At 35.9% G+C, this 23,514-nt stretch overlaps 1 protein-coding gene across 3 annotated transcripts in view; it reads right to left on the bottom strand.

The window, feature by feature from the left end:
- LRBA (LPS responsive beige-like anchor protein) overlaps positions 1-23,514 on the bottom strand; it is a 401,639-nt gene that overhangs the window by 126,252 nt on the left and 251,873 nt on the right. For all 3 annotated transcript variants that reach the window (XM_027692706.1, XM_027692708.1, XM_027692707.1), the window contains 3 exons: positions 3,857-3,974; positions 2,256-2,358; positions 257-372 (listed from right to left, as the gene is read on the bottom strand). In XM_027692706.1, coding sequence (XP_027548507.1) covers positions 257-372; positions 2,256-2,358; positions 3,857-3,974 — 337 coding nt within the window. The remainder of the gene's footprint in view (positions 1-256; positions 373-2,255; positions 2,359-3,856; positions 3,975-23,514) is intronic.

Genomic DNA, 23,514 nt, shown 5'->3' with positions numbered 1-23,514 from the left:
CTTCAGACATATATTCGAGGTGCACTTCAGTGTAGCATTATGAATGCCTCTCTTGTCTTGCATAAACACAAATATAAGTATGGATAAGTAAATTTAGTGAAGATTTTTGTCAAGTTCTTCAGGAGAAAATCATACATAGAAAAAACCATTAAAAGAGCAAAATCAAGTTGTGCCCCACATCTGTTGAGAGTAGGCCACGATTAACTCCTTTTCTCTGTTATCATAACAATTTGTAAGTAATAGTAATTAGCAATACCTGCTATAGTGTTTAGAAACATCAGGTATTCAAAGTTGGAAATTTCTCGGTGTTGCCATCGCTGGGTCATATTGGAAGCTTTGAAAATCTGTCGTGGACTAGCCAAAGAAATGCGCCTGAAAAACCAAGAAAATTGTAAGAAAATAATGAGAAAACCTGGTGGGTCTTCCTTTTTACATATCTGAATTTTAATGGCAGTTATACACATACTTTTTACTAGGTCTGTGCTAGATTTCTCTGGAGATCAAACTGCTACTTGGATACTTGAAGTTCATTTTTAAAGTTTTATAATCTAGTAAGAATAAAAGACTTAAAATATCTGACAGATGGATATGTCAAGATTCGAAAGATTTCAAACAGAAACCTTTACAGCTGTGCAAATCGAGCTGCTCCATGACAGCTTGATGTATTACAGAAATATGCTACTAAAGATTTAGAGAGATGGAAGACCATCAAATAAGAAAATTACAATACTTAAAATTTCACATAAGAACAAATTAATCTTTTAGGATAGGTTTTTAAATCCCTCAAGAACAAAGGAAAACAATGATAAGATGATAGAACTTCATTATGAAGTCCATCCTCGGGAGATCTAAATTCTGGGCAGTGTTGGGGAGTTAGTCATAAATAACTCAAGACTTTTAGAATTTGATGCCAGATTTCCTAATGTTTGTGAAAGAAGACTGTAAAGTCATTCCTTGGAGTGATAAATCAAACAGAGAAGAACTTACCATAAAATTCCCAAGACTGTTTTGTTCATAACAAAAACATCTGTAAATACCAAACCCCCATCATTTGGGGGGGGAAAAAAACTATGTATAGTTTTAGTCAACAAATTTTTACAGGTACTGGCAAACTATTCAAGGAAACAGTTACTGTAACTGACTTTTTTTTTAATAAATTGCATTACGTTGTAAACAAATCTATCAGTATAAATGGATGGGAAATTCTGAGCAAGTGTGTCTACAGTTTAATGTATATTTAAAAATTTTCACACGTAATTTGTTTCTGTAAATAGAAATCCTGAAGTTCTTACAGAATGGCTATACTTGCAATTCAAGAAATTTTTTTCCTAGACTAGATAAAAAAAGCTAAACTACAAAACACAACAGAAAACATCCCCAGCTATTTTAATCCCATTTCTACATACAGAAATCTATTAAAAATAAAAATTTAAAGAAACTACGATCAAGATACTCCATAAGGGTTGCTGCTAATTCTAAAAATCTGGAGATTAATCTACTTGTAACAACTTATAATTCATTAGAATACAAGAGGTAGCCAATCCAACTAGAGATGAGGTATACCTCAAAAACCTCTATTCCCATTACCCTCAGTGAACATTAAACTGTGCTGCTGTGTTTCACTGAGAGAATGGCTGGTAATCAAGCTCTCATCTTCTGCTAAAAAAGATATAGCAAACTGAATCATATCCTTCAGGTTTAGGATCCAAACACACAGCCTGATGTTGGAATACTAATTTCTCACTATGTCAAATTTGAACGGCGTCCTCCAGAGCTAAAAGACAAGCACAGCACACCATTCCTTCACATGCAGTTCAGCTTATGTTGTTCTACACATCACTACAATATCCTTCTGATGAGGAACAATCATTTTCATCTATGTTTAAATACCACAGAGGGTTCAGGGATGTCACAGTCAAGCTAATATATTTGAATGCTGCCATAAAAGCTAATCAGTCCTACAATCAGCCTTAAATTTTAGTGAGTTGGCAAGCACGAAGAAACCTCTTTTTCTTTAGAAGGGTAAATGACTGAGTATCACTGCCAAAAAGACAGAAATCACAAAAAGAAAAAATCTGAAATCCAAAAGTTGTTATTATGCAAATACGTTGCAAATAGGATGCAGAAGTGATAGGCTGAGGATGTGCATGTTCTGTAAACCGGTGGGTGGTAAAAGCTTCAAACCATGTGGGCTGGTTTGATGAAAAAAGACCTCTTAGAAGTGACAGATAAAATTATCTCAGATTGTAAAATACCTGGTCTGGGGCAGTCCAAAGATAGTACCAATACCGACCCGAGGTAGACAGTTAACCACTTTCTTTACTGTTGCTTGGTCAGGGAAGTTGAACATGACACCCACTGTGAACACAAGAGTTGAAGTATAGCATGATTTTACACCTTTTATTTTAGGCTTTCTCGCACAATAAAATTTAGCCCTAAGTTTTGGGTTTAAACAGGTAAAAGATTAGACATGTTTTCTTCAGGTTACTATAGATTTATTTTTTCATAATTTCAAGAACTGCTTTTATTTACCACTAACAGGAATTTCAACAGAAGTTGTCACTGTTACAAATCTTACGAGGTTTACATTTGTTTTCCTTTCTGAATAGAAGTTAAATCTATATGCACAGATTGATTGTCTAGAACTGATAAAGTTTATATTCACACATTTACTAATTTACTTTTTAGGTATTTTCTAGACACAGTCTTCAAAATATTATCTTGATTTTTTTTTGAAAAATTGTAATGACACTAGTGAAGCAGCAACCTAAAAATGTAAATAACAATCTAATTATGGTATCACAAATGGACATTTATGACTTCACAGAGTACAACTACAGGCTACAAAATAGGAAAATGTTTATGCATATGACTAATATTCTATTGGACAATACGCACAACAGTGCTCTACAAGATACATGCCTGATATTTACCAGCCACATTCAAGATTAGACACCATTTTAAGCTATGATAAAAACCTTTTTACTAGAATACTGACTGCATATAACATGTTATCCTATGAAACATTTATCGATTTCAGGACAGTGTTCCATATCATTACCAAAACAATGTCCTACATTTTAAAAGCATTATATTAAGAGTTACTTTCTTTGGTATCTTTGTATACAGTTTTTAAAGTTTCATACCAGCACTAAAACAGTAAAAATATCTGAAGAATTTTAGTCTAAACTGCAAAGACATCATATAAGCTGGTTTAAAATAAAATGTAGGGGGACAAAATGGCAGAAGAAAGCTCTCCAAGTCTCAATGCACTATGTTTTGAGTGACTTGTCACAGCACATTGCATGTCTGAAAAAGAAACTGAAGAAAGGGAGGGTGAAAAAAAATTTCATAAACAAGTCAAATCCACATTTACTTCTTCGAGTTGCACTAGGGTCTAAATGAAAGACATTATTACTAGAAATAAAGCATGAAGGCATATCAGTCATTGGTCTAATCCAGTAGTGAAGTTCTTTCATTATGTTGTTTAGGTGTGTACAACTAATAACTATTACCCTCCAAAGGGACACAAAAAATCCTTCATGCATAACAGATCAGAGGTGGGAATGTCTTAAGCAGGAATTTTCAGAGAACGCCAAATAAACATGTGGATATAAATGAAAGTGAGGCACTGCTAATGCACAGTTTTCTTGCTTGATCATAATTCCTCATTGAAAAAAAAAAAGTGAAAGGAGAAACCAAATTACAAAAATATACTAACTTAAATACTGAGAAATTTAATCTAAGCCCTCCTTCTGTCTATACAAATCCATACCAAAACAAACGTGACTAAACATCCAAACAGAATACACGTGGCCCCAAATCCACACTTGTCATTCCTCTAAACTCACCATACCTCTGTTTGCCATGAATATCTCCAGTGCTGTATTTTGCAAAAGATAACGTCGGGAAAAGATAGCTCGAATCTCTGAAAAGAGCCATTTTCCATGGAGTCCTTCTGTATATGCCAGAATCTAGAAGAAAGAGAGAGAGAGAATTTTTTAAATATGTTGTCTATATAGGTAATACCTTGCAAAAGGGAAACTCTTTGACTCACAAACATGTATCCTACCAATTACATGCAAAATCTGCAGCAAAATTAAAATATGCTCAAATTTCAAATCATTCTATGAACCTATAATGGATTTTTTGGTACTCCTAAATTCAACTATTTATGTCAAATATTTTAAAAATTTGCTTGTACTTTTCCCTTTAAAGATAACTGCCTATTTTCCACAATAGTTTCACAGTTTCAGAAATGTTATTAAATGTTTGGCACTTCAGCAAAGCATTAAAACATATTCTTAAATGTACTACTAGTAAAATTAGATGTACCTGCACTGACTTTAGCCTTGTAATAACAGGCCTGTAACAAATAAGCAAGAAAAAATGTCTTTAAAGAAAAAAAATGTTCCTTACTTTTATCGTTAAGGCAACATTCATTAATTCTGGAACCAGAAAGGTTGGCTGTATAAGAGGTTAAGTATCATTTTGTCAGCTAAGGTTAAACACAAACCTGCAAATGAACTCAGCATAATCTCTCTATGGAGTAAGCGGTTGTCAAAGTAACTTGTTACAATTCCTGTCATCCCATCTGACAGACACAGATGCTTAGTCTGCCTTCACAATTCAAACTAATCCCATTTTCAGTCCTCAGCCACTTTGTTTCTTTGTTGCTTCACTTTTTCCTTTTCATTTCAAAGCTTAATTATATAAGTGTTAAGGGACAGAGAGACTGGACACTTCTCTACCTCAGATTAACAAACCATAAGCGAATGAAATTATGAGATTTGTCAATTTTAGCAAACACAAAAGCACTTAACAGAAACCCATCACAGAAAAAGAGACTCGGAAACAATCCTTGTTAACATCACTCTCACCACAATTTCACTTGAGCAATAAATTGTGTACAAAAAAGAAAAAGTGAAATTCAAGCACTTAACATAACAAAGCCTGTTAATGAAACCAATCTTTGTTTACAGATTTTTAACAAAGGAGGATTTTGCCTCACATGTAGCATATAGTCACAAATAAAACCTGCATTTTTGTAGCACAGAAAGCAGAGGCACCATTATAAAAGCTCTACACAATACAGTATAAAGTACAGTACCACGTTTGTGAATTAAAAGCAAACAATTCTGGCAAAACAAAAGCAGATAGCCCAGAAGATCAGAACATACAAAGCAAATCATCTCCCACATCTTCTTTCTTTTTAACTTAATCTCTCATCTTCACCTCAATACAAGTGCCACAGTCAACTTCTCTCCCAAGCACACACACGCAGAAAGAGAAGGAAAAAACCAAATAATTATTCCAGTACAAAATTCTAGAAATGTGATAAAAGGACCAGAGATTGTCAATAGTTGCTAAACATTTCTGGAACCGGGGAACAGACTTGGGCCACGCTGACACTTTCCATACCACATCCATAACCCATCCACACTAATTGGCAGATTTGTATAATTCTATGGTGCTATTCAGAACCACCGTGGTTGGCTTTTGTCACATGCATATAAATATCCTTTAAGTGCACAACATCAAAAGAGGTAACAAAGGAGACAAAGTTGCAGTGCTTGTGTATAAAAATCTCTTAGTGCTGGTATTTATCCCTCTTACGATCTTGAAACTGGAGCTTATAATTTCAGTGATTGGGGTTTTTTTGATGCAGACAGCAGTGTGATAACCTCTGCTTTTCTGTAGTAACTATTTAAATACAACAGCCTGCTTGTCGCTATCAGCCTGCACATGGCAAATTCAAACACTTACTATGTGGATACTGTGAGTAATATCAGCAAGTTGAATAATTATCACTTTTACCCTGTGAAGTGTTTTTTGTGAGAGCGGGAACCCTGCACATGACCCCAGGCTTGCTGCATGCAACTTCCTCAAAATTGGAAGGAAAAGCACCGACTCAAAAACAGCAGAGATGGTTTGCACTGTGCACCTTGTACAGCCAGTGTGAAGTTATTGAATTCAGTATAATAGGATTTACAGCAGAAACTGGAACTGCACTGCAGAAACACTACCAGCCACCGCTATAATAATTCTCCGAACTGCTCATTAACAGAAGTTATCAGGAAAGAGAAGCAGCTGAGGCCGGGCTGAGCAAGGCCTTCATTTCAAGTTGGAGTGGTGTCTGCCTGGTCTGCAGCTTCACTTCAAAGTCTCTGGAGTTCAATTAAAACTGGATTAGGTGGAAGCAGACCTTCTTTGGGACACTGTTCTCTGAAACTCCAGGCACACTGACAGCACCCTAGACAGAGGTCTAGCCCGCCAATGAACCAGTTGCCATGGAAACTGCAGCATTGCCCCTGCTCCCTGCTCATCACACCACCTATAGTAGATGAAAGGTCCAGAAGACAAACACATTTCTTTCATGTGCATTACTAAGTATTCCTTATGAAAATCCAATACAACCTTTTCTTCCCTAACAAATATCTGATTTTTGTAACAGAACCTCCTAGTTGCAGAAATGGACTTGCTCTTCAAATTAAATTCAGCATTTTTATTCTGGCAAAAGGGAATTTTTTTCTTTTTAATTATTGTTATCATAGCCAATATCAGAATTACAATTGCCAAAAACTATTTTTGTATTTGCCTGTTTTCACCCATAAGCCACACAACTAAGAACTCTTACTTCAGAATTTAAGAACAACTATCGTCTTCATATTATTGTACAATGTTGAGTTCAAAATCATCTTCATATTATTGTACAATATGTTGAGTTCAAAATCAACTAATTTCTGCCTTTTGTCACCACCAGTTTTGGAATAACTTGTGGAGCAGAGATTAGTCAGGGTGCACAATCTAATTTAATCTGCACAAGTAGTACTGCCTCCACATGAAGTATTACTAGAATTTCAGTTGATTCAACTCATCAGATTGAAGTTTAATCTACTGCACATTTCATTTGTTTCAAAAGAGACCACACTTTACAGGACTCAAGACAATTTATATAGTTTAACATTTCATTTAAAAACACATAAACAAATGAGCCAATTGTAAAGTTCTACGGTCCAAAAAATCTCATCAGACAAACTGTTCCGTGATTAGACTTTGGCAAAACCAGATGAACAGATGTCATGACAACACTCCTAAAGATACAAAATTACTTTCACCTTTGCATGAAGTCCCTTCGTTACTTCAAGTATTAGAAATGAAGGTCTAAAGCTGTAATCAGTGCTCATATTCATGCTGCAGGCCCTGACACTACACAGCTGGAAGAAACTCCCCAAGAAACCAGCAGGTAAAGAATAGCCAGCTTCGATTTCCACTTGCAGGAGATTTTGAAATCAGAGCTGCATGAAAGCTCAGGTAGCACAGTGCTGATCACAAATTAAGATCATACATAAATAACTCCTCACGATCTACAGTTATATATCAGCTACTTTCCCCACATTAAAATGATCCCATAGAAGCTATTCTGTCATTTTACAGTTTGTAAAACAAATGTCCCACCACCTACCTTTTCTTCAAAACTCTCCCTGAAGGTTGATCATAAACAATGTCTATTGTAAAAGATTTCATGCAATAGTTAAAAGATACCATCACTACAGCTGCTTTCTGAATTAGAAAAGTAATATTTCACTGAAGACTAAATGAATATTTTGCTTTACCTTTTAAGCAAGGCAATTAGCTATCATATATTTTATTTTATTTTATTTTAGAGAAAAGTACTATTGATCTTGAAAATGTGAATAGGCTAGAAGTAATTAAGTCTGCAAATGGGTCATAGAACTGAAACAGTAATTGAATAATTATATTGCTTTAATGTGCCAGCCAATTTAACTGCCACAAGTAAAATAAAAACTAAATAGCTTATTTAAAAAGCTGTTGCACATCTGTATAATTTCAAACAAAAGTTATGATGTAAGACAATGAGAAAAAAAAAACAAACAATGAAGCACCAAATAAAAAATAAAGCATTTAATTTACATTTTAATTTGATGGTAGTTGAGAGATAAAATTCATAAATATATTCTTCTAGCAGCATTTCCTGTCTTTTGGGGGCATTTTTGTCAGGAAGGCAGAATTACAGCACTCAGAGGTTATAAAACCTCTCAGTTAGCAAGCAACCTGGATTTCCACCATATTCTCATCCTTGCAACTGAGGAGCCTTGGATTCTACTGTTCAGGTACTATTTAGTTCCTGCCTGCAGGATTCACAGTGAAAGGGTCTTACTCTGCTCTTTGTTCAAGTATGTCCAAGTACAACTGAACTAATAATCACCTTAAATACCAACATGCTCTTAAAAAAATATTTATCATTTATTTTAGACTTCTCAAAGAAACAACAAACAAGATGTTTGTTTTAAATCTCAGATATTTACTCGATCAGTCACTGAAATCCACAGGCAAACAGTAGGAATCCAGTCCCTCCAGTGAGCATGCACAGTCTGCTACACAATCCTGTTCAGCATTTTCATGGGTGACAAACTCAATTAAACATATTCATTACTTTAATGTTCCACTAGACAGTTTTACCCAGCATAAAATAAATAAATAAATAAATAAATACTCTGTGACCTTTGTATCGATCAGAGCAAAATGGCTTATGCCTGGGTGTGGGTGGTGAAGGGATTGGGGAGGGGGGTGGTAAAGGACTCATGTTTTCTCTTCCAATTACTGAAGGAGATGATAAAACCACAGCAAATGATGTATCAGCTCATTTTATCTTATCGCTTTGGGGCTAGGTGACAATGAAGTTCATATTTCACTGGTTCCCATTGAAGATTGTGAAAATTACTTGCCCTTATGACCTGAAATTTCACTGGAAGACAGAAATTTCTCTTCTGCAAAGTAATGCAATTTTTCAGATGTCAACCTTTAGCCCAGCTTTAAAAATTAATTTCATTTATATTAACCAATGATATTGATATTTTCACAGAATGCTCTTTGATACATGAACCACCGACTAGCAAATTGATGTGCTCTAGAAGGATAAAATTATTTTATCTGAAGCTGCTGGGGACAGACAGATTTACCACAAACTGAAATTCCTATTTCACAGTATACCTTTCATATTAGCCTCAAATACCTTAAGGCCTTTGGACCTGTAAATAGTTTAATCTTTAGTCAGGATTTAGTTTTCTTTCTAGATCTATTCAGTTTTGAAATAATTTCTATATACACAATATACAAATAAAAACACCATGTGTTTGGAAATAAAAAAAGTCAAACTGTCACAGACCACAGATCAGTACCTATGTGATGACATGAAAATACTTCCCAGATTATTAACACAGAGGAATGCACAACTATATATTTTCCCTTTATCCTGCCTTAAAGCTATATTTCAAAGTAAAAAAAAGCATGCAATGTAGATTTTCTGAAAGAGGTCTTCTACAAACTACAGGTAACCTTCTCCCTGATTATCACCATGTAACTTGGAAAAAAAATTGCCAGGGGAACTTGTATTCTAAACTTTTCTGATTTGACTGTGTGGTTCTAAACACCTCATGCAGACTAATAAATCTGTTAGCAAATTTAGTACCAGCTATCTTACTCTCTTCTACTGGATCCAGTATCTCATAAACAATTTTTTTTATTTTGATTAGCCCTGCTGACTCTTAGAGAGCAGGAGTTCTTTACCACTATCAGACAGCATTTAATCAACCCAAAGAACAAGAAGATCTGATTGCTAAAGAAAGGTGTGCAAGATAAATTATGCAGCCTAGATAGCTGAAGTGCAAAAAGAAGAAAATTAATATAGATTTGGGTGACTGTCCAAGCCCTACAAGATTAAGGGTGTAAAGTTATTCCTTTCTTTGGAAAATACAACAGCAGGCTCATTTATGACAAAAAGGAGTCAGAATTGCAAGAATTCACAGATTCTTTTGAAGTTGACTGATGTCTTGATTTAGTGAGCCTGTTATATTCAGATTTAAGAGTTAGTTGGATCTGCTCATCAAGAGGTAGATACAAAAGGCTCATACAGATGTTTACATCATCTGGGACAGTTTTTCATCAAAAATGAACTGTAACAACTTACAAATATTCCTCTTACGCCTTCTGAAATGCTGATTATTTCAGTTTTTGTGTCTGTCCTCAGGTTCTACCACTAACTTGAGATCAGGCCGGGTAAACAGCAAAGAACAAGTTTTTTGATGTGGTATTTTAGACAGGCAGCTCTCTGGCCAATCATCCTCTTTTCAGTTGCCTCAGTCAATTTTATTTTATTGATAATACACTTGCAATGCGATTTTGCAAAACAGTGTTGCAAAAAACCCCAAACCCACCACACACGGCATTTAGATCATATGAAGATCATCAAGAAAACAGTACATGCATTAACCTCAAAGTTTATCACTACAACTTTAATTTACTGATCACAGTGTTTATAATTGCTACACATGATAAAGAACAGCAACAATTCTTCCTCTATCAGGGTTACCTGTTTATGCTCCTTACTATAGCACTGATGCTCATACCTACAGACTGCATATACCTAGTATGTAAAATGATACAGACAATAAATCATAAATAAGAATCTTTCAATCATATAGAAATAATTCAGAATAGTCTTTGAGAACTGCATTGCTTCATACAACTTCATGATTTTATGTGTAAATGAATTTCATCAGTTAAACAGAGACGGTGCAAATACTAAAAAAGCTCATTTTGATTACATTTTGTACACACTGCAAAAACAAGATTGCCTGCAAAAGTTCAAGAAGAGAGCTTAAACATCAGTGAGTAAAATTCCATGAAATGATTTCTCACTGTGTAGAAGCTGTCAAAAGAAGCTGGTTGTGAAATCTACATCAAAAATGCTGAAATAATTAGTATTAAGACTCTGTAGTAACAAAGGATGCAGTGGTGCATTCCATGCTCATCACCCTATGTGAGACAGAATTTTGGAGAACTAGGTGGGGAAACTCCATTTACCATCATTTTATCTATGCAACTGAAGAGCAGGTGTCTAGACCACTTCAAAAAAAATCTCACAACTCTCTTATTTTGGTGCAAGCAGCACACCTTTGTATCAGCACAAATGTTGCTATATCATTACTTAACTCACCTTCAAGAAAACTAAAAGACAAAGAACAGGAAAACCTTTAGATGTTTCAAATTTTCACTTTATGAAAACAATTAATTAGTCTTCCTTGTGAGTCAACAAAAAAAGAAATACAAATTCTGATTACGATCATTATGGAAATATTTTATTATTGGAAATGAGGTTATAAACCAAAGACTCTTTTAAAACATAAACCTCAAAGGTTTTTACTATACCAAGCACTTGGTACTGCCATTAAGCAAAAAACAGAGCTATGTTTTTTAGGTGGTAATTACGGCCATGATCCAAATTTTGAAAATATAATCAAATAGAAAGCCTCCTAATACAAGTAAGACAACATAGGACACATTTGGTTGCAGTTCATGAGGAAGACGTCTGGGTGCAATGTCTCTGAAATGAGTGAGTTAAAAGTAATCTTTAAGAATACCATCAAGGAATGTTTTTATCCATTTTGTGTCTCAATCCTCCAGTACAGGGTCTCAAGATCAGGTTTCTTCCTGGAAAGATTTTACACCATGAAGGGTACAGATTCCTTTTGCTTCTTGAATAAGACAACTGAAGGAAAACTACAAAAAGCAAATTGTAGGGATGTGGCCTCATCATCTATGATTAATCACTCATGTTGAGATCAGTCTGAGTTTTCACTCAGCCTGGTTTTCAGACAATCAAAACTGATTTGTGGGAATTATTGTGTTCTTATTCTCTCCTACACCATCAGAGTTGAGTCTTCTTTCATAACTCTGAGAAAAAAATTTTTTTTTGCTTGTATATCAGAAGCATCTTCTAACATTTGACAAACTTGTAACAAAATTACAGCAGAGGAATTTGTTCCTTTCCAATTTTGAACAGATCATGCTGTTGTGCTTTGCTCATCTTATTTTTTTTTACTAGTGGCTCAAAACGATGTCATGATGTTGTAACGCTATTGCAACTGAAAAAAGAAGGATTTCAAAACAACTCCTAAAAAGCTGTGTTCAAAAGATGGAAGTACCAGAGAGATTCTGAAAAGGAATCGAGACTTTTTTTTTTTTTTAATGACAAGAAGGTATTACTATGTTGTGGGGGTTTTTTTAAGTTTAAAGTTCTGGTTGGTCTCTCTTCTCTTATAAAATCCCTAGTGCTGCAAAGTCTTTGAGGATAATTTTTATCAGACTATAATGGTTGATCTCTAAGAAGTACATAATCAGAAAACTAGGCAAATTGCCAGACTAATGACTCACAGCAGTTCATATCCATAGCAGTATAATTAGGTATGGTGAAAGGTAAGAAACAGGAGCATGCATCTCAAAAGCAGGGCACAGAAAACAATGTAGAATCTATCTTTGTTTTGCTGTCTCTTAAAGGTATTTAGCCATTTAATATTTTTAGAATCATAGAATATCCTGAGTTGGAAGGGACCAAAAAGAACCACTGACGTCCAACTCCTCGCCTTCCACAGGACATCCCCAAGAATCACATCATGTGCTTGAGAGCATTGTCCAAACACTTTCTGAACTCTGCCAGGCTTGATGCTGTGATCACTTCCCTAGGGAGCCTGTGTTTTAGAACAATAAGGCTCATGTTTGCTGTAAATGTCTCTTCAAATTTCTATTTTGAACAGCAAATGAGAATAATCATGTCAGATTTCCACTGCTGTGCCCTGCACCTGCCTATTTTACCATGTTCAGGATATGACTTCTCCCATGGGCTGCTTCTCTATGTATCCAGCAAAGGTCTCTCCAGTCAGAACATGTGCAAGTGGAAGCAGCAACTACAACTGAGAAAGAAGGGAACTAATGCACCTGCAACACTGGCAGTTGCCCAGTGCCTGCCATTTTCATCTGATCTTGCAGGAGGAGGAGAAGAAAGCAAATGGACAATGAAAAAATAAGTTTCAGTGCCAGAAAAGACGACTTTTTTTATTATTTTTTTTTTAATCAATGACCTGTAAGCTGACCTTCATATCCTTTCATCAGAAAAAAAACAAAAACAAAAACTCCCCCACACATCTGGCAGGAAGCTAGAATACCAGTCATCAAGAAAGACTCCATCTGATCAGCTCATTAATGGGAACCAAGCCCATACATAGAAGAACAGATGTGCCTCTTGAAGGCAAAGAAAAAAGTCAGACTCCAGAGCTGCCAATCCAGCAGTTCGCATTAAAAGATTCTGTGCTATGTTTCATGAGAGATACAGCACAGAAGGTGCCGCTTGCAAAGGGATGGGAATGTAAAAATGGCTTAATGCCACCTTTGTGCTGCAGAGACTGGACTGCTGCAGGAACCAAATCCCCCTTGAGTAAACTGGAGCAGCTGCAAGGGCTGCTGTGTAATGACATACATTTGCCTCATTTGGGATGCCTGTCCCATAGCCCAGGACTATATAGTATCTCATGTTATAGAAATTTTCCCTCTTGCTCTCAGAAGCTGGGACAGAAGATAGCACAGTTCTGCTAACAAGCCCTTCACTGGTCAAGCACTTCTCCACTCACTGCAAGTTCATTTACTGCAAACCAAAGTGGAATATAGATTTGACAGCAAAATAGAGGAATTGTTCCTAGTTATAAAAGGACACATCTCCTACATGCACTTTTTTTTAACAAAGACCCACATGAGTTTACCTCATCTTCTGTACCTGTATTCTTACATTTGTCTTACAATCTTGTAAAAGTAGATTAGTTTGTCAGGTAAAGAACTGAGTGTAACCAGCCAGTGACCAAGGTTTTGCTATGGCCTGTGACTGCAAGGAAGAATCTCTTAAGATCACCCAAAGAAATAATTTATCCAATTAAAACTTACCCCATGTTTGTAAAGATCAAAAAGCCACATGAAGAGGAGGTTTTATACAATAACTGCTGATATTCATCTTAGTAGATGCTAAAATAAAGTAAATTCAATTCAGCTTTAAAGCATTCCTACAAGCAAAGACCTTTTTCCAAGATTAAGCAAGCCATGGACATAGCTAATGTGAGGTCTACAACCAAATCTATGATTCTGGGGTAACAGAACAAGAACATAACCCTAATTTCAGTTCAAAAATGCAATAGAAAATTCAACTGTATTTCTAGTCCAAATGATTGATAAGAAAGGCTTGAAAATGTGATTCAAGTGTAACAGATACACAGACAGCAGTCTGGGGATAGCTGAACAATTGATCCAACAATATGATTTGCCTTGCCATTCCCCCTGGGGTATTAAATCTAAAACTTGCTATTCCTGAGGGCCCAATAAAAAATAAGTCTATCAAAGAATTCTGCAGATGACAGGAGGAGAGAAGGCAGTAAGTCTATGTGAAAATATTAGCTCTTGTGAAGAATTGTAATCTGGGCTGTGTTATGCATTTATCTTGCAAACCCACAATGCTGTTTTGCACAACTGGAAATTCTCCTAAGAGCCAAAAAAAAATCAAGTCTAATGTGGGAGTATTCACAAAGCCCCAGTTTCCAGCCAGTTTTCCATAAATTGTGAAGTCAAAAGGGAAAAGTATTTTAAATTGCTTCTTTTTAGACAAACCTAACCTCATAGCAATATCCTATCCACACTGCCCAAAGTGCTGCCAAGAACTAAGTTCCTTGAAAAAATACAACAATTTATCCTCCTTGTGCATGTTACAAAACTAACTTAAGGCAGCACTTTCATAGGTAACTCTTATCAAGTAAATTAACCTCATTTGAAAGAATTATGTGGGAGCCCTTCTTAAATCTTTTAAGTGGGGGAAAAATCCTAACTGGACAGGTGCTCCCTTCCCAGACAGCTCCACATTCTGTAAAAGGTACCTGGTTTTTCAAAAGAGCAGGAAACTGAAGGCATGAGAAAAATTGATTTTGCAGAGGTGCTTTCAGTTATTAAGTGATTTGGTGTGGAACTCAATGTTCTTTCACAAAAAAGAAGAAGAAAAAAACTTAGTTTAAGATAAAAGACCTATCTTTAGAGTTTTCTCTATGAGTAATTGCAGCTGGAGTACTCGCAAGTAATTTTAAGAATCTGGCATTAGTAAAAATCAAAAGTACCTCTAATCAATTCTTTCCATAACATATTAGCAATATAGATATTCAAGTAGGTAATAATTTTAAGACATGTGTCAAAAGAAAGAAGATTTGAGATCTAAAATATAAAAATATCCCATTCTACAAAGAGGAACACATTTATAGCTAGAAACTTCTGTAGATTTATCGCTACAAGATAATCAACTTTCTATTTGAGAAGTTGGAAGCCGAAAACTTGTGGAGTTTAATGTTTGAGCACTTATTACAGGGCAAGGAAAGCACTCCTCACTTTTCCTCGAGTGCATGAGAATGAGCTACTGAAATTACATGGATGCAAAACTTGAGGCAGTAGCACAGACTAAAAATAATTCATCCAGACACATCTAAGAATGTTCCACCAGTGAAAAATTGATAAACCGATCAATAAAATATTGTTCTTTCTTAACAAAAGTTGTATTTGCTCATTTAGTAACTATATGGGGTTTTTTAATGTGGTTTTTAAATTTAAAAATAGACTTAACTTTAATTGGCTGCATTAATTATTGAAGCTTCAAATATACAGTAGTATTTTAACCTACCAAAAATTAACCAAAATTGGCAAGTATTTGCTTCTCAGGATTCCACCCAAACAAAATGTTGGTGTTGATAAAATTCACTTTTTAAAACATGTATCCTTGCAAATCTTAAGTCCTGTCATCTCATCACCCTGTTGGAGTTTGATTGATTACGCCTTTTCCTTATGTTCATTAATCTCATCACCTTATCTTTTACACCACTTCATTTTAGCAGAAAGGCAATAATAAAACCCTCATCCATTATCCTTTTACGCATCTAGTCAAGCGGAAATGGTTAATAACATGCTACAAATTGAACTTCAATCACCTCATTTTCTCCTTTGTCGAATGCACATTAAAGTATATTCCAAAAGTGCAATTTGTTTTACAGGGGAATTTGTGTTATATTGCTACAGACAACTAAAATTAAGTGTTTCTCAGTTTGGTTATTAAATATATCCAACTGTCCTTTTATCTCTGATACTAAAACATTAACTCATTTTATTAGGGTGTAATAATACAAGAGTCTTATCTCCCAGAACACAGGGACATCTAGTCTGCCTAATAGTAACTGTTATACAATGGGTCATTTATCTTTTTTTTTTAAAATATGCTTCTGATAGTTTATGAATTGGTACATTATTGCAGATGAAATGGCTCTCCATTTAAGAAAAGTTAATTTGTTTACATGCAGGCTTATCTTCAAATGCAAGCCCTATTAGAGAAACGGTCTATAACTGTCAGAGCAAGTGAAGAGGGAAAATAGGTGGATGTAGAAAAATTTAGAGCCCAGTAATTTAACTCTGATCACCAGCTTCCTGTTTGACTAATATCTGTGTTCCATACGCACTTTGCAAATATTCTATGCTACTAAAAATGATTCTACAGAAACACTAATTGAAATGAGTCACAGAGCTTGTTTCTGTAAACTCTCCCCATCATTCCAAATACAGACATATTTTAGTATAACTAAAATAAATGACATTTCTAAGAAGCCTACCTAGTATAAAGAAGTTCCCAAATATGACATGGTTGATGCTGTTTCTTCCAAAAAAATTAAAGGATGGGTGAAATTCTAGCTCTATTTAACTCAGTGACAGTAATCTCTTTTACGGAAAGGATGCAAGATTTTCTGCACTTTGGTCTCACTTTCTCAGTGAAACAAGACTAGTTTGACTGGTTCCTCAGTAAAAATGCATATAAAAATAAACCAATACAACCACAAATATTGTGCAACTAATACCGTAGAAGGGTATTTTCCCATGCTTTGTCTCATCTCAATTCTACAGAAACTTAATGTTAGCCTTACAAGAAGCCTAAGAATATCACAAATCCTAACTTTATTCAAAGAAGATTGAACTGAGGAGACAATCATTTTTATCACCTTAAAAATGTGCAGCAGTTAGTGTTACATTATATATATATAAAAAATTATATAAATTATTTAAAAACATGAAGCAATAACTACCTTTTACACTAATGCAAAGCACAAACACAGCTCTAATTATTTATAAGATGTAAAATCACTTTTACAGTTCCCTCAATGGTCTACCTTTTTTTCTAACTCTCTTGCCCATTAAAAGTCTGTCTTATTTCCCAAGCCATTCAAAGACTATTTCCTCTCCCCTGCTCTACCACTTTCCATTCAACCTGCAGGATTTTTGCAGGCGGCTGCCCAGCTAATGTTGCACCTCATCTTATCCATCCCCAGTCACTTCCTACTGCTACCCCAATCCCTCCTTTCTCAGAGTAGTATGTTTGAAGTCATGCAGTAAAGCTGGAGTTCTGTAAGTGAGTCAGATAGAAAGTAACCTAGGGTGGGGAGAAGGAAAATAATGCAGGGTGAAGGGGTTGGAATGGTTTTAGCCTGATTGCCCCCACTCAGAACTACCACACAAAACATTTTCCCAGAAATACCTGGGCAAGGGAGGGGAGCAAGGTGATGTGATGGCACTCGAGGACTGCTGAAGCCAGTACTATTGCTGAAAGAAACGCTCCCAAAGCTTTGGTTAAGTAAAATCTTGACTCCAGTCAGAGCAGTCTCTATGTATGGTTGGTTACATTGCCAGTCATGCACCATTTCTTCCATTTCTCAAAAGTGTTAAAAAGAAGCTGCTCATTAACATTTGAACCTCTGCTGTGCACCATCTCTAGAAACTGCCTTTAATGCCATGTCTTGAAGCTTCAGCAATTTGCTGACATAGAGAACTGCTGGTTTCATGTTCATGTTGCAAATTTCTTCTTTAGTCTTTGAAAATTTATTGTTCCCTATTACCTTGTAGTTCAGCCAATATGGAGCTATCTGTTGCTTCTGGTCCTCCATTTAGAGAGGAAGATCTCTGGCCTGTGTTTGTAAACTATGGTTCTCCTATGCTCCCCCAGCCCAGGACTAGCCTTGTATTGCACCCCAGTAATACAAAAAGCATTCTGCTTCATCAAAGCACAGGACATCTTCATACCACTTTGTGTTCATGACCCATTCAGCCCTGGAATAAGCAAATTCAATTCTTACCTAAATAAATAATAAAACAAATAAATCAATAATTCCAGTTTCTTCATCTTCACAAAGTTTGAAGTACTCCAATTGTTTTTGAGCTATCCCAAGTTGCATTTAATCTCAACTCAAAAATACATGAATAAGTTATTATGCTTGTCATCCACTCATTGCAGAGTCACTGAGCTTGACAAAAAATATTTATTATTTGCTAAAATCTGCATGCTTAAACTTTCTAGTTTCACGTATGAACATCAAAACTGTAGTTGGCATCCAAAACTCAAATTTCAGCATGATCTGCACACAGTTAGCACATTCAGGTAGCACTTTAAAATATTAGAACCATATCAATTGTAAAAATACAAATTTCTAAACTGTGCACACTTAGAATTTCATCCTAATCATCAACTGATTTGTTTTTTTACGTTTTGATAACTTTTGTGTAAGCTGTCTTTCAGAAAACTGCTTTAAGTATCCTCACTTAATAACATCTTCCTTTTCTGAATGTGTAACTGAAGAGGTTTTCTACTTGTTTCCCTTTTGTTATTTAATTTACATTAGAACAGATGTTCAAGAGAGCCTTTTAGGTTCTTATGAGAAAGTCTAGTACCCAAGTGAAATAAACAGGGAATTAGAGCATCTATACACCTAAGAAGCTTCTCAATTGCTGTCTGTGGTTTACTGACAGAGGTGCAAGTTTACACAATGTAAGTTCAACCCTTCAGCTGATGCCACGCTTTTGCAAAATGTAAATCACTGTTGGTGTAGTACTTGAATGAAGCAATTTATTGCAGAAATAAATGAACAACTGAATACTAAGCAAGTCAACATGAGTCTTGATTCCAGTCTCTAACCACCATTCCTGTACCACATAACATGTCATCATCCATAAGTAAATGAGTTAATCAATTTAATGAGGATTCAGACAAATCGGTTGCCTAATGAGCACTCAAACTGATGTGGCAAGGGTTATGCTCCAGTGCTGACAAAATCAGTTTGATCAAACTGTGACAAAAGCAGCAAAGCACTATTCCTTCAGCACGTTTTCCTGCATCTTATTAACATGAAATTATAATCGCTATTTGCAAATTGTATAGGGAAACCATTTATTATGAAAGAAATGTAAGTATATGCTTTATCTACTCTTCTTTCCAGCAAACCTGTGTATATTGTTGGAATTCAGTTTAGTGATCATTCAGGTCTTTTTGAAAATGGCAATCAGATAGAGTTGTTTAAAGTAATTCGGATTGAATATGCCAAGAGAATTTACAAAGACATCACACTGTATGATTTTGCATTTTATGAGCAACGTCACTTGGCAAAAATATAATATAAACCAAACAAAATAAATCAAAATATTACACAGCTTTGCAAACAGTTCAGAAAATTAACACTGGAATCTCTTTGAAAGCAAATAGAAAAAAATCCAACTCTAGTTTTTAAATGAATGATAATGCTCTTATGCTGATTTCTCAACTCCATAATGCTAAGAAGCAAAAATCACAGGCCAAGGAAAGAAATGAACCTATCTAGTATTTTACGTACGTCTTTTAAATCCTTTAATAAGGGCTCCTGTAAGCATTTTCTAGCAGTACTAACTAGTTATGTCTAGGTTCAAAGTGCAGGGCCAAGGAGGGTCCAGAAGACAGGAACATAAAACCTGAAAATAATTAAAAATGAAAATCTGAAAGTTAAAAAAAAAAAAGCCATCATTTTAAAAAAGTAAAAGCTAACTCTTACTTTCCAAGTATTATCTGTCTAGAACACTTTCCACAGGGAGGGAAAAGCACTTCTGCAGTGGGTAGCTTAAATGCAAGAGATACAAAGATATAACAGAAAAGTTTTTACATGTAATAGCAGTTTCTAAAAAGCACTGCTGTACCTGCAGCCACACAGATCATGTAACTCTTCACTAGGGTTACAAGAATGAAGTTCTGGATGTTAACATGGAGTCAGTAACAATTTAACATTCATGACTTCCCTTTCTCAAAGGGAAAGTGTCATACCTGTAATATCTGATTATTTGTCCTATGAGCACCACAAGGAGCAGGGTGGGAAATACTAGAAGCCACAACTTTTGCCCAGGAACGTGGGATGGAGCAGCTTTAACATTTCAGCATAATGTTAGAAGTAACAACTGACTTCTACATAAGGACACACAACTTCAGATAGCAGTGCACTTATATTCCCTGGAGTGGGAATCTTTGGCTTTCAGATCTGTGTTTGAAAAGCAATCCAGAGACAGTGTAAATGATGTTGCATCCAACATATACAGAAGGATGTCAAACTGCCAAAAGAGTAATTAGGCTCACTCTCAAAATAAGATATAGATATTTGTATTTTTAACAAAACCCATGAAAATATTATATTAAAACAACAGTAGAAATCAGTGGTAGGTGACAAGACTTAACTGCTATATCCTTACACTATTTTAACACCAGATACTTTCTCCTCCAAGGACAGTGTTCTTGATAACAAGGTAAATTAAGTCCGAAAAGGTTGAACTCTCCACTTCCATGATTCTTATCACAACCATGTGTTTCCAATCAATTTAAAGGATCTCGATTAAAATCCTAATTCACCAGTCAATATTTGACTAAGGTTGGAGTTTATGGCTATGGCTCCACAGCTGCTGGTAGCCACTAGGATGGTCTGGCCTGCTCCAAACTGTACGGTCCTGCTGTCTTCTTTCTCCTGTCACTTATGATCCCATGGACCCAGAGGTAGTTGGCTCAGGGAATTGCCCTTGTAAAAATCCAGGGAAAAAAGGGTAGCTTCCTGTCAGGTCAGTTCCCTAACTTGACTCATCAGGTAAATCACTGAACGCCTTTGGTTGGAAGGGACCTTCATGGATGTGGCACTTGGTGCTATGGTCTAGTTGAAAAGGTGGTCAAAGGTTGGACTCGATGATCTTGGAGGTCTCTTCCAACCTAAATGATTCTGTAATTCTGTGATTAAAGATCATTTACTTCCAACCCCACAGTTGGCAAGGATGTCACCCACGAGATCAGGTTGCTGAGGGCCCTGTCCAACCTTGCCTTGAACACTTTTAGGGATGGGGCACCCACAACTTCTCTAGGCAACCTGTTCCAGTGCTTCAGTACCCTCTGAGTAAAGACTTTCTTTCTGATACCTAATCTAAGCTCTCCTCTTTTAGTTTAAACTGGTCCCCCTTATCCTATGACTATCTGCCAGTGTAAAACGGTGCCCCCCCCCCTTTTTTTATAAGCCCCCTTTAGATACTGGAAGATGGTCTAAGGTCTCCCTGGAGCCTTTTGTTCTCCAGACTAAACAGCCCCCACTCTCAGCCTTTGTAGGAGAGGTGTTCCATCTCTCCCATCATCGTCATGGCCCTCCTCTGGAAAGTTCACATCCTTCTCGTGCTGAGGACTCCAGACCTGTACACAGTACTCCAGGTGGAGTCTCAGAAGGGCAGAGTAGAAAGGGAGAATCACTTCCCTAAACCTGCTGGTAACAACTTTTTTGGTGCAGCCCAGGATGTTGGGAGAAAGGACTAAGGAGCCACAAACTGGGTCCAATGATTCTTTCTGTGTCAGATGCCATTTGCATTAAATTGGTAGTGGAAATCTCCTCTCAGTTTCGGGAACCACTACATGCTTTTGTGCCTCTGAAAATATCTTGTCATTGCAACTGTGCAGGTGTTTTCCAGCATAGTTTCTCTCTGCTAGTTATAGGAACACATTGCAGGAGAAAGAACTCAGCTAATTAGTTTTGCTTGGATATAACTTCATAATAATTTCCAAGAAACTTTCAACTGAAAAGATTACACAACTTTGGGATAAAAAATACCCCCAACTGGACAAATTCTAATATAATAAAATTTGTACTCTAACACAGTTGTGCTCTTGGGTGACAGAAAGAATATAAGTGGCAAATTCAAGTGCCTCTGGAATGTCTGTTTTTTACAAAATGCTTACATCTGCCAAAGTAGGTAACTTCTCTAATGTTATAAGCAAATAGCATCCACGATTTCATTCTAGATCATCTTTAGGTGCAAAGCTACTTTTTTAACAAAAAATTCATTATAGTTTCCTGTCTGCAACAAATGGATATGACTGTAATTTGCCAAAAAGTCATGACTATTTCCAAAATCTTAATTATTCAAATATTTTGGTTGTACCCCCCAGTAGACAGATTTTGTGGTAGCTGTTAATTGTAATTACACTTCAACACACGTAACTATTAAAGAAAAGGCACATAGTAGATGAGAGCGATGTTTTACATGTTATATTGGGAAAAAACCTCTTGTTTTATGAAAAAACCAACTGAGACTGTCAGCCTAATTTCACAATACTAAAAGGAAGTACTCAACACCAAAAGCACCTTGTACGCTTCATTCAAAAAAAGTTACCTTCCTTCTTCTTAAAGGATATACTCTTATTGACATGGATTTACTTTTCCCAATTAAGGGCTCTCAGTGAAAGATCTGTAAAGGCTGCTGCCTTATATACAATTAACAGTCAAACTGTAACACAAATTACACATCATCCTTATCAGAGTTTACACATTGAACTCCTGTATCTGTTGCCAGCAGGCAGCCCTCTCTATCTAGGGAATATCGCCATGAATTTGTTCAGTGTCTCAACACAAAATCTCGCCCCAAAAGATGGTTTACTATCCCTTCTGTGTCAAAAGCATATGGAGCTCCATCACACCATTTATTCCGTACGGTCCCTGAGCAGGTTTCATGGCCACTGCCCTACAGAAGGCCAGTCTGCCATTTCTAGGTGCTTATCTCAGAGCAAACTTCCATGGACTGCACGTGCTGTATCATCCTCACAAATGTGTGAGCTGAGACCTGTATGTCTTTTTCTGAGCATCCTCCCCTATTTTTAAGGATAATAATACGTTATTCCTAGCAAATCTAGTTGCAAATCTGCGTTAGCCATCCGAGACTATCTTTAATCACATTTGCTAATTACAAATTCAGAAACTGCTCTCCAACACACTAAAGCTCAACCCACATTCGTTCTTGTAACCACAACAAAATTGAAACAAACCTGGAAAGGATGGTTGTGAGGTAACACAGTGAGGCTCAGGAGAGACAGATCACTGCTATAAAAGTTCATTTCAGGATTGGGGGATATTTAACATGTAAAAGATTTATTCATATTATCAGGAGATGATGTGCATATAATTAAATAACTAGATCTTTCTAACAAAGTAGTGGAAAAACACTTCCTAACTTATACTGTGCACTGCTCAGAACTTTGTGTTTTTATTTTTACAGCTATGACCTTGCATTTAAAGCAGCATCAAGAATGACACGCTCTTTTCACTATTCCTTTCATGCCTGGAATGCTATTTATTCTCTTTTTTCATAGTTACAAGCTTTTTTATTTTACATTTGAGTGTATTACATTCCTCTTACCAAAACAGTTATAGAGATGAAATCACAGTTAGTATTAAAGCTTCAAAAATTAATTAATTTTCTCATATGTTCTAATTTTTGAAGTATAAGCAC

This window comes from Neopelma chrysocephalum, unplaced genomic scaffold, assembly GCF_003984885.1.
Source record: "Neopelma chrysocephalum unplaced genomic scaffold, ASM398488v2 Primary Assembly neopelma1_88, whole genome shotgun sequence".
Lineage (NCBI taxonomy): Eukaryota > Metazoa > Chordata > Aves > Passeriformes > Pipridae > Neopelma > Neopelma chrysocephalum.
This window is presented reverse-complemented; position numbering and strand designations above follow the sequence as displayed.